This window comes from Neoarius graeffei, chromosome 16, assembly GCF_027579695.1.
Source record: "Neoarius graeffei isolate fNeoGra1 chromosome 16, fNeoGra1.pri, whole genome shotgun sequence".
NCBI classification, from domain to species: Eukaryota; Metazoa; Chordata; class Actinopteri; order Siluriformes; family Ariidae; genus Neoarius; species Neoarius graeffei.
The window spans coordinates 28,080,347-28,092,948 of record NC_083584.1 but is presented as its reverse complement, the minus strand read 5'-3'; the positions used below and the strand labels follow the sequence as shown (position 1 = coordinate 28,092,948).

Genomic DNA, 12,602 nt, shown 5'->3' with positions numbered 1-12,602 from the left:
TTTTTCTATAACAGCACACCAAAAGTGTTTTATTCCTCTTATTCTGCAGCAATTTGCCAATGAATACAATTGATACTTTTTTTTAACTAAACTGCCTGTCATATTTTTCATACATTTACAGTTATGTTTAATGTCATGGAACATCCATGAGAAAGTTCATGTTGTCACTTATGTTAATAGCAGCTATTTAACAGTTATTCCATAAAATCGAGTCGTACATGAGTTATAAGCCGTGTATGACGAGACTGAGTGGAATAACTGTTTTATTCTATCCACATTCACTGGATTTTGAGAAACAGAGCATTTTTATTTTTATTTTTTACAAATTCGATAAATAAAAACTTTATGCAAAATGTCCGACCAAATAATTTCCGCTTAGAATGTAAATAAACCTACCAAATGACAGTAGCTGTTTGTGAAAAATGCTATAATAATAATTCTTGACAATAAAAAAGATACGTTCTTGTCATCAAATACTTTTATTCCATAGTTTGTTGCTTTTTTTTGGTATTTTGGTTTTTTTTGGCTTCTTCTTCTTCAGGTTGTTTGTTTGTTTGTGGTGGTTGGCAAACCAACTTAAATGTGCATTACCACCACCAACTGGGCTGGAGCATGGAACTTGAGATTATTATTATTATTTTTTTTGGGTGGGGTGGTGGTGGTGGTGGTGGTGGGGAACATATTCTTTTAGCTATTTCTGTTTCTTTTAAATACTTGATAACAATTTTGGGGGCTTTGTTTTCGACTAGAGTTTTTATTTCATCCTTGGTTGGTTCAACAAGACGCTCTGCCATTTTGTTTTTCTCTACTCATGGTATATGAGCTGATCGCCTAGTAGTAGAGTAGCCAATCAGAATGCACGATTGCTCATATCCAGTGAATGTGGATAGAATAATAACCGTCGTTCCCTTGCCAGCCTCTTTTTTATGCCTCCACAATTACATGGGATGAAGCAGAAGTGAATGATCTACTAGTACTAGGCCTATATTAACACCTAATTCACTACAATTGCCTCCTAGTGAATACTCAGTAATTGCTCAGTAGTAATAATACAGTAATTGTTTAGTACTTCATTATGAGTAATGCAATAATGATACAGTATATCTCTTAGAGAACCAATAGCCATCTAGTCACTGGTAATATCATGAGTTATCATGTGTTTCATTTTACAATACTGTTCCAGCTCATCATTGCTTCAAAGGGAAAGATGTACTAATATTTCAGTCATTAACATAATTCTAAGGAAGGACACAACAAATACTATGAAAGGACACAGTACTACTTCAGCACATTGTCTAACATACAAATTAATTATTTATTCTGTAATATTTGGAAAAGATATCTCAACTATCAAAGTAACACACATACAAAGACTGATCTGAGCCATGTGTTTGTGGTGATTATTCAGAATGAAGACTGGAACACTCATTTTTCCAGAAAAGAACTGATGGGAGATAAGAAAACTCATCTCATCTCATCATCTCTAGCCGCTTTATCCTTCTACAGGGTCGCAGGCAAGCTGGAGCCTATCCCAGCTGACTACGGGCGAAAGGCGGGGTACACCCTGGACAAGCCGCCAGGTCATCACAGGGCTGACACATAGACACAGACAACCATTCACACCTACGGTCAATTTAGAGTCACCAGTTAACCTAACCTGCATGTCTTTGGACTGTGGGGGAAACCAGAGCACCCGGAAGAAACCCACGCGGACACGGGGAGAACATGCAAACTCCGCACAGAAAGGCCCTCGCTGGCCACGGGGCTCGAACCCGGACCTTCTTGCTGTGAGGCAACAGCGCTAACCACTACACCACCATGCCGCCCGATAAGAAAACTACTCATATATTTATTTTTAGCTTTTAATACTGTGAGTAATGTAATGTATACTATTGTTGCCTCACTTTTTAAAGGTCTCATCTCATTATCTGTAGCTGCTTTATCCTATTCTACAGGGTCGCAGGCAAGCTGGAGCCTATCCCAGCTGACTACGGGCGAAAGGCGGGGTACACCCTGGACAAGTCGCCAGGTCATCACAGGGCTGACACATAGACACACAACCATTCACACTCTCATTCACACCTACGGTCAATTTAGAGTCACCAGTTAACCTAACCTGCATGTCTTTGGACTGTGGAGGAAACCGGAGCACCCGGAGGAAACCCACGCGGACACGGGGAGAACATGCAAACTCCACACAGAAAGGCCCTCACCGGCCACGGGGCTCTAACCCAGACCTTCTTGCTGTGAGGCAACAGCGCTAACCACTACACCACCGTGCCGCCCACTTTTTAAAGGTGATACTGCATATTACTTTTTTACAGTGTACATGTCCAGGAGATATATAAGATTCAAAGATTCTTTACTGTCAATTCACTATATACAGTATCCAGGACATATAGGAGAATTGAAATGCCATTTCTCTCTCACCTTACTTGTAAAAAACAGATAAAGATTACACACAACCCCCCCCCCCCCCCAAAAAAAAACCCCAATATATATAAATATTTATAAATATAGATAATATAGATAAAAAAATTAAGAAAAACAATATATATAAACATAGATAATATAGATTAAAATACACTCTAAAATCAAACAATGTACAAAATAGCAGTAGTGCAATATAGTACAATAACGGAGAAGGAGCTAGAAGAGCAGCTTATGAGGTGTATATGACAGTAGTGCAAATGAGCAATAGCAGCAGATACAGCAGTAATGCTAATGTTTGTGGTGTGATGTGCAAATGGATGAGGTAGTTTTCTTGTGTGAATGAATGTGTTACAGACCAGGGGTAGGGCAGGAGGCTGAAGAGTGAGTATGAAGGGTGGGAGATGTCACCAGCAATGCTAATGGCTCTGCAGGTGAGACAGGAGTGCTAGATGTCCGTAAGGGAGGGCTGAGGGGTACCGATGATCTTGCTGGCCGTGAAATATAAGATTCATATTGTCCCACAATGCAACATGTTTAACAGTACACAGGGTACAATACTAAATCAATAATTTACTGTTAATAATTTACTGTTTTTGGGACAGCACGGTGGTGTAGTAGTTAGCACTGTTGCCTCACAGCAAGAACGTTCTGGGTTTGAGCCCAGGAGCTGACAGGGGCCTTTCTGTGTGGAGTTTGCATATTCTCCCCGTGTCTGTGTGGATTTCTTTCGGGTGCTCCGGTTTCCCCCCACAGTCCAAAGACACGTGGTTAGGTTAACATGGGGCAGCCATGGCCTGAAGTTTGGGCTGAAGTGCCCTTGAGCAAGGCATCTAACCCCCAACTGCTCCCCGGTGCTGTAGCATAGCTGCCCGCTGCTCTGTGTTCATTGTGTGTGTTTATTGCTCACTTGTGTGTGTGCATGCATGTGCTCACTGCTTGAGACGGGTTAAATGCAGAGGACGAATTTCACTGTGCTTGAGTGTGCATGTGACAAATAAAGGCTTCTTCTTCTTCTTCCTCTAAACAGTGAAACTCGAAAATGTAAATTTACAGTGTAATACCGTGTATCACCAGCAGGTGTCGACAAAAGACTTCATAACAAGCCACTGCGGCAGTCTGATGAACTGCATGGCAGATCCACTTGTGTTTATTATTCTGACTCAACATCACTGGTGTTTCTAATATGACTTGTGACTTCATGAATATGTATAAGACAGACATGTACATATATTGTGGCAGGAGATGGGATGGAGAGAGAGGGCAAACAGAAAAAAAAAGATGAATAGATTGAGGCAGTAAAAGTGTATCTTGGCATCATGGTGTGTGTAGGAGGAGAATCTGTTTTATGGACCTGGCTGGCTAGAAGTTGCACAGAGCTTGCAGCAGCAGCGTAGGTGTGTGACAGTCCAGGAGTGTGTGTGCTGCTACAAAGGCTCCAAGGCAAAGCTACAGCATACAACTGCTCCCCCCCCTCCTCTTCTTTCATCTACTCATTCCTTCATCCCTTTCTGCTCTTTCTCTCACTCACGCTCTCCTTCCCACACACTCTGAGCCAGCACGGCCTGCCATTGTCCAGGATATCCCCTGACTGTTAATGGCTTCCTGAACACATAGAGAGGCCACAGAGGCACTGAAGATGGCAGATATCTCTCTCTCTCTCAGTCACTCACCCATCCTGTCTCTACTAGATAGCTTTCCTGACTACTTAGTGATAATTCTCTTTTGCTCTCAATGGTTTTCAAACAGTTGCTGAATTCTTAAAGGAAAAAAACCCCCACTCAATAATATAATAGCCTCTTCTTAACATTGCAGGTTCAATAATAAAGCTTGTCACTAATGCATTTCACATAAAGAAAAAAAAGTAGATTAGGTTAGTATTTTAAACATCAGGTCAAGTAAAACAGAATTGCAATGCAATCTGGACTTCAGTGCCTTCTGAGTATTTTTACACCTGTATAGTCGTGTGATACAGACTTGAGTTGCTAAAAATCTTTTCAGAGAAAAAGGTGAGAAAAAGAACAGAGGAATAGTACATTCGGTTGCTTTCTTATATTCTTACTTCTCACCAAGGAATCAATGTGTCAAAGTGAAGCATAAATTTACACATATTTCTAAGAATCCTCTTCTTTCTGTCATAATTTAATCACAAAGAGACCATTGAATATGGCAACTGATGAGTGCTGCATGTGTCATTGTGCATGTGTATTATATCATGAAGCATGACTAAAACACACAAATTATATTTTACATTATTTATTTAGTGACTTTTTGAGAGCTTGTCCCTTCTGAAACAGTGTCAAAAGCTGTCACGAATAAAGAAGGGGTTTAACAGCAATTCAACCCCAAAACCTGGCGAAGACAGTTAATGATATTCATATAAATAGATGTGGAAAAAAGCTGCAAGTCACAGACAAAATCCTAATTCGTTCGTGATAAAGGCTCTGTTGCATAGGTTTTACTGTATGAATTTATACAAAAGAAAGCTCCAGCTCTAAAACTACAGAGATCTTGTAATCTTGTAATACCATTGATTGATTGCATAGCTCTTAAACTTTGTCGAAATACAAAGTCAAATACAAAGATAATACAAAAAATGGTATCTTGCCATGATGTGAGAGGGAGTACAATAGTCGCTTTATATTTGACTCTTGAGTCATGAGATGATTCGAAATCTGACTCAGGAACTGAATTTGATGGGGGTTAATTGAAATGTCAAGACAAGGGGTGGACAATATTCTGCTTCTCATTTGGAACTACACACTGATATCACTTATTAATTTTTCATTATAATAAAAAGTTGGTTCTAGCTTTTACACTCAGTGCCAGCTATTTAAATGGATCAGCCCCAAAACACCATTTCATCAAAATACCTCTCTCTCCCTCAGTATCCAGACAGGGCATTGTACCAGCACAGTACCCTGTTTTACTTAAAATGAAAAAAAAAAAGAAAGAAAAAAAAGGAAAAATAAACCACAGTTTCAGAAGTTAATGACAAAAACCTTGAGATGTTAACCTGGCTACCAGCAGAACCTATCCCTGATTAGCTCAAATGTGAAGGAAATGTAATTCTGTTTTTAAAGAAAGAAAGAAAGAAAGAAAGAAAGAAAGAAAGAAAGAAAGAAAGAAAGAAAGAGACACACATATAGCTAATTCTCTGGTACATGAGTCCTGGGTTGTCTTTCCACTTTGTTGAGTCCTGACCGGCAAACTCCCATTGTTCTTCAAAGTCTAAAAAATAAAAAAAAAGTCATTTCTCCAGGAGATCTGGATTAAGACTTCAGAAAGCACCGATCTCCATGCTCCATGGCCGATAAGGCTTCCCCAGGCTGCTGGAGGGGGCAGCGTGAGAGGGTGAGAGCAGAGGAAAAGCACTCAGAGGGAAGGGGAAAGCCGAGAGGGTGGACAGGGACGTGAGGAGTGGAGGAGAAAGCTTCGATGCCGATGCTGCCGTGAGCCCTGGGGGAATGGCACCTGTTGCAGGGGGTACCCTGAGTGGTCCGCTCTGTCCTGCCTCGCTGATCGCTGTGACAGGTAGCCTGCTGCAGCCATGAGGCTCTGAGGAGGCCACTGATGGTGAAGAAGAGGGTGATGATGAGGATGAGGATGGAGGACTGTTAGGGTTGCGTTTTAATGTTGCCCCCTGCTGATGCTGTGGTAAGAGGAGGTGATGTGCCAGGTGAGGGGTGCTGAATGCCGAGCCCCAGGCTAGATGACCCAGACCTGTATGAGCCTCTCTCTGAGTGGCGTAGTTGCTCAAATGGGACACCAAACGAATGCGCAGTGGGTCGGTGTTGTCCAAGCCCTCGATGATGCTCAGGTATCGAGCTGTCTCAGCCAGACACTCGCGGAAACCCAAGCCACGATAATCCATTGCCAAAGCATGGGCATCAAAGTAACCTGAATGGAAGAGATATGATTAATTAGTTTGCTTTGGTTAATGGAGTTCTAATGCTATTGTATAATTATATGTCGGGTTGTTAAATCTGTTTTAAGTATATTTAAGCTCAGTGTGAATACATTTATTTTGTATATAAACTCACATTATATAAACTCCAAACATTCTCAGAAAACTAACCTGCATTTCATTATTGCTGATGTAGTACTATTATCTTTTGTACCTTTAACATTTATCTTTTACCTGGAAATGTGGACATAATGTACCTTTATCTACCTGTTAGAAGGAAGGTAAAACTACACTACATGGACTTTTCTAAGTAAAAGACAGGCTACGAAAGGTACAAAAGGTGCAGGCTTCCTGGTAACACCTCAGCAACAAGATGTGGCACAGTTTACGACCATCTGTTTCTGAGGGTTATAACACTCACAATACATGCAAGCTATAAACTGCATCTACTATGGAAATCAGCATGTTACCTTTGCCACCAGCTGCATGAAGCATCTTCAAATGATCCACAGTCATCTGCAAAATTTCTGCTTTCTCCAGCTTAGCTGAGCCCTGGAGGGGGAAAAGGCAGGAGCATTTTAACTTCACTGGTTTCTGGATAGATACAGATTAGCACAGATAGACATGTTAAATGATAATTATGAAATTATTCACTTTATTAAAGTGATGTTGTTGTCTTACCTGTTTCTCAAAAGCACTTGGGACAAGTCGGCGCAGTTCGGACAGGCTGTTATTAATGCGATCTCTACGCCGCTTTTCAATGATCTGTGTAAACACATTCAAACCTCCATTAACTAACATCATCATCATTATCATATCCATCTATCCATTATCTGTAGCCGCTTATCCTGTCCTACAGGGTCGCAGGCAAGCTGGAGCCCATCCCAGCTGACTACGGGCGAAAGGTGGGGTACACCCTGGACAAGTCGCCAGGTCACTGCAGGGCTGACACACAGAGACAAACAACCATTCACACTCACATTCACACCTACGGTCAATTTAGAGTCACCAGTTAACCTAACCTGCATGTCTTTGGACTGTAGGGGAAACTGGAGCACCTGGTGGAAACCCATGCAGACACGGGGAGAACATGCAAACTCCGCACAGAAAGGCCCTCGCTGGCCGCTGAGCTCGAACCCAGAACCTTCTTACTGATAATCATCATCATCATCATCATTATATTATTATTATTATTATTATTATTATTATTATTATTATTATGAGCCTAATACTCAATAATCTATATTTCAGGCTCCTTCTCCTCTCTTTAGTATGGTGTTGTAGGAGATTGCTCACCCCTCGGCGACGTTTTCTTGCTTGTACTTGAGATGTTGTAGAGGGAGAAACCGACCCGAGAGGAGAACTCATGCCTCTGAAAAAGAAAACAAACAAACAATCATCAGTAAAGTGAAACATTTTCTCACCATAACATGCATCCTTTTAAAAGTCGATTAATTATCATTTACATTCGCCTATAGACCTTTGGTGTAGAGATTATTCGGTAAATCCTGATTGAGGTGGTAAGGGACATTGGGAACAGCTATAATTTATCTGATGATGATGTGATCATGCTTTTATTTATTTGGTGTAGAGATAAATGATGACTTACAGGTTCTCATCAGCGCTCTCCTTCTCCACTTCAATATTCTCATCGAGCTCGCTGTCAGAGGAGCTGAAGTCGTGATTTCTCTTCATTTTGAGAGTGTGTGTGTGAGTGTCAGGTGAGTCTGCTGCGGTTTGAACAGCCAGGCTTTCCCACGGTGTCATTTCAACGCCACAGCACGCTGTGAGGGGCGGGTCTTGTCGCCAAACTGGGCCAATCAGTGCGCGTCTTCGCGTTCGGAGGAGAACAGTTCGCCGGAGCTGCGCTCTAAACACGCCTTAGTAATTTGCATAATTTCGCCGAAGAGCCAATTAGAGAGAGCCTTTAGATCCCCAAGAGCCGTTCTTGTCGCTTATCCGGAGAGCCCCGCCCTTCCCCGTGCTACCACCGGCGTCCTGCCCAGGCGGCGGCGGCGGGGAGGAGGCCGGCCGCCTGTCAGCACGCGCAGGCCGTGGGAAAGTTCCGCTGGTTTCCTTTAGGCCCGGAGCGGATCAGCCAATCAGAGGGGACGGCCGTCTCCGGCGCTGCCGTGAATGGGGCAATTGGTCGGGGCGACGGGCGGTCTGCGCGCGAGCGTGTGAACCTGTAATCTGATACAGACTCATTGCGGGCGCGCGGCGAACAAGAGGAAAAGCCTCCGAGTCTCAACCTCAAAACCCCGAGGAGCTCCAGCGGCCGCCCGGGGATCTGCGCGCGCATACTGAGAGCCAACATCAGGGAAAAAAAATTATATATACTACAGTGGTGCTTGAAAGTTTGTGAACCCTTTAGAATTTTCCATATTTCTGCATAAACATGACCTAAAACATCATCAGATTTTCACACAAGTCCTAAAAGTAGATAAAGAGAACCCAGTTAAACAAATGAGACAAAAATATTATACTTGGTCATTTATTTATTGAGGAAAATGATCCAGTATTACATATCTGTGAGTGGCAAAAGTATGTGAACCTTTGCTTTCAGTATCTGGTGTGACCCCCTTGTGCAGCAATAACTGCAACTAAACATTTCCGGTAACTGTTGATCAGTCCTGCACACCGGCTTGGAGGAATTTTAGCCCGTTCCTCCGTACAGAACAGCTTCAACTCTGGGATGTTGGTGGGTTTCCTCACATGAACTGCTCACTTCAGGTCCTTCCACAACATTTCGATTGGATTAAGGTCAGGACTTTGACTTGGCCATTCCAAAACATTAACTTTATTCTTCTTTAAGCATTCTTTGGTAGAATGACTTGTGTGCTTAGGGTCGTTGTCTTGCTGCATGACCCACCTTCTCTTGAGATTCAGTTCATGGACAGATGTCCTGACATTTTCCTTTAGAATTCGCTGGTGTAATTCAGAATTCGTTGTTCCATCAATGATGGCAAGCCGTCCTGACCCAGATGCAGCAAAACAGGCCCAAACCATGATACTACCACCACCATGTTTCACAGATGGGGTAAGGTCCTTATGCTGAAATGAAGTGTTTTCCTTTCTCCAAACATAACCCTTCTCATTTAAACCAAAAAGTTCTATTTTGGTCTCATCTGTCCACAAAACATTTTTCCAAAAGCCTTCTGGATTGTCCACGCGATTTTTAGCAAACTGCAGACAAGCAGCAATGTTCTTTTTGGAGAGCAGTGGCTTTCTCCTTGCAACCCTGCCATGCACGCCATTGTTATTCAGTGTTCTCCTGATGGTGGACTCATGAGCATTAATATTAGCCAATGTGAGAGAGGCCTTCAGTTGCTTAGAAGTTACCCTGGGGTCCTTTGTGACCTCACCGACTATTACATGCCTTGCTCTTGGAGTGATCTTTGTTGGTCAGCCACTCCTGGGGAGGGTAACAATGGTCTTGAATTTCCTCCATTTGTACACAGTCTGTCTGACTGTGGATTGGTGGAGTCCAAACTCTTTAGAGATGGTTTTGTAACCATTTCCAGCCTGATGAGCATCAAAAATGCTTTTTCTGAGGTCCTCAGAAATCTCCTTTGTTCGTGCCATGATACACTTCCACAAACATGTGCTGTGAAGATCAGACTTTGATAGATCCCTGTTCTTTAAATAAAACAGGGTGCCCACTCACACCTGATTGTCATCCCATTGATTGAAAACACCTGACTCCTTGATGTTCACATACTTTTGCCACTCACAGATATGTAATATTGGATCATTTTCCTCAATAAATAAATGACCAAGTATAATATTTTTGTCTCGTTTGTTTAACTGGTTTCTCTTTATCTAAAATTTTTATAAAATTCTAAAGGGTTCACAAACTTTCAAGCACCACTATATATATATATATATATATATATATATATATATATATATATATATATATATGGGCAGCACGGTGGTGTAGTGGTTAGCGCTGTCGCATCACAGCAAGAAGGTCCTGGGTTCGAGCCCCGGGGCCGGCGAGGGCCTTTCTGTGTGGAGTTTGCATGTTCTCCCCGTGTCCGCGTGGGTTTCCTCCGGGTGCTCCGGTTTCCCCCACAGTCCAAAGACATGCAGGTTAGGTTAACTGGTGACTCTAAATTGACCGTAGGTGTGAGTGTGAATGGTTGTCTGTGTCTATGTGTCAGCCCTGTGATGACCTGGCGACTTCTCCAGGGTGTACCCCGCCTTTCGCCCATAGTCAGCTGGGATAGGCTCCAGCTTGCCTGCGACCCTGTAGAAGGATAAAGCAGCTAGAGATAATGAGATGAGATATATATATATATATATATATATATACCCGTAAAAACTGCTTCAGGTTCTGAGCCATGGCCTCACTGATGGTGAGGTTACTGAGCTCCTGGCAACACGTTCACTCTTGTAATGAGAGCAACAGTTTGTCTAACACACGTTTATATTTATATCATACCATCTGCTTACAAGGCAGCCTCGTGCCTAAAGGTGTGGCACAGTGTAAATAAGGCACCTGACTGAGGTCTGATTACTCCTACATGCAACATCCATTTAATGCTGATTTAAATAGCCACTGCATCATTTTAGACATTTTAATCAATTCCCTTCAGTAGCCTATTAGAAAGTCTATAGAAAAGTCTATGTGGCCATTCATCAATACGCAAAGGGGAAAAATCAGATATTGTAAAAGAGCAATTTTGTTCTATACATAATTAGATTGTGAAAATCCTTAATGTGTTTATTTGTCTTTGCCACTATACAGATCAAGTATTAAATTATATAGAGCAGTTATGAAGCCAGTATAGAAATATAATTATGTATAAGGCCATCAGAAATTGTGTAAATGCAACTTTTTTGTCCCATACACAATTGTGTGTGGGTCACGTTTTAGTGTCTAAAAACCTGGACATGCATTAACATTAAACGGACAAAAGAGGCAAAGGTGCTACAAAATAAATTCACACTGACTGATAATTTGATAAAAGGATCTACAGCTTTAGGGCGGCACAGTGGTGTAATGGTTAGCACTGTCGCCTCTCAGCAAGAAGGTTCTGGGTTTGAGCCCAGTGACCGACGGGGACCTTTCTGTGTGGCGTTTGCATGTTCTCCCCGTGTCTGCGTGGGTTTCCTCTGGGTTCTCCGGTTTCCCCCACAGTCCAAAGACATGCAGGTTAGGTTAACTGGTGCCTCTAAATTGACTGTAGGTGTGAATGTGAGTGTGAATGGACGAGTGTCTCTACGTGTCAACCCTGCGATGGCCTGGTGGCTTGTCCAGGGTGTACCCCGCCTCTTGCCCATAGTCAGCTGGGATAGGCTCCAGCTTGCCCGCAACCCTGTACAGGATACGGGGTCACGGATAATGGATGGATATCTATCACTTCAACACCACATTTAAGAATTAAATAATATTGGCTGGCATTGAGTGGTATATCAGATATACTCCATTCAGCTATGATATTGAATGAGTTGAAGACGAATTCAATATTATGCTAGCTGAAGGGAATATATCTGATATACCATGAAAAAAGCCAGCCAAAATTATTATTATTATTATACACTCTCTTTTCCAGTTTTTCAATGTCTGTTGGTATGCATGAAGAATATCTAATGAAGTTTTGGTAGCCTTTCGGGTGTTCAACGCATCTTTCTCTTTCCTGGTGAACACAGAAATGCTTCTGCGCATGCGCAGCAGAAAACTTTCTCATATCAGCTCTGACGTGTGACATCTTGTTATCTTGACAACCATGCAGTATCGTAAACCATATTCAACGCTCATTCTACATTGGGTAGAGTGGTGTAATACACGTAGGATAAGTGATATGATAACAATATTGCATGCTATCAAACCAAATGAATTAAACCCGCTAGAAGGGAATAGAATACATGTTTTTATTCTATCGAAAAAGTGTCCTGTATGTATAATAATAAATATGATCACTCACTTCAGTATTTAAAGGGGAAAGCTGTCCTTTGCATATTAATATTTATAACTAACATTTGAGCCTAACTTGTGTACAAGATTTATTTTATAATAAACTTATGACTTACAACTTTTTTCATCAATATTAATATATTGTATTGTCTATTCTATATATGTTGGTCACAAAGTAATTTGTGGTACCAGTGGGATTTAGCCCTCGCTTCATCTCTAACTAAAGAGGGCAATGCGGCAGCACTTTATTCCTTCAGGGTGTCCAGCTCTCTCACCTTCTCATTTGTACACTCTTCTCAAACAAATTAGCTTCCAAATTTTTTATTCTCATGCCAGTATTGC

At 41.9% G+C, this 12,602-nt stretch overlaps 1 protein-coding gene across 1 annotated transcript; it reads right to left on the bottom strand.

The window, feature by feature from the left end:
• Positions 1-4,721: 4,721 nt before the first annotated feature.
• Positions 4,722-8,063, bottom strand: hey1 (hes-related family bHLH transcription factor with YRPW motif 1). Its single transcript, XM_060942042.1, has 5 exons — positions 7,947-8,063; positions 7,634-7,709; positions 7,019-7,102; positions 6,808-6,889; positions 4,722-6,330 (listed from the first exon to the last, which is right to left on the bottom strand). The coding sequence occupies exons 1-5, from the start codon at positions 8,030-8,032 to the stop codon at positions 5,711-5,713; spliced, it is 948 nt and encodes a 315-aa protein (XP_060798025.1). The 5' UTR covers positions 8,033-8,063; the 3' UTR covers positions 4,722-5,710.
• Between the last annotated feature and the right edge of the window lie 4,539 nt (positions 8,064-12,602).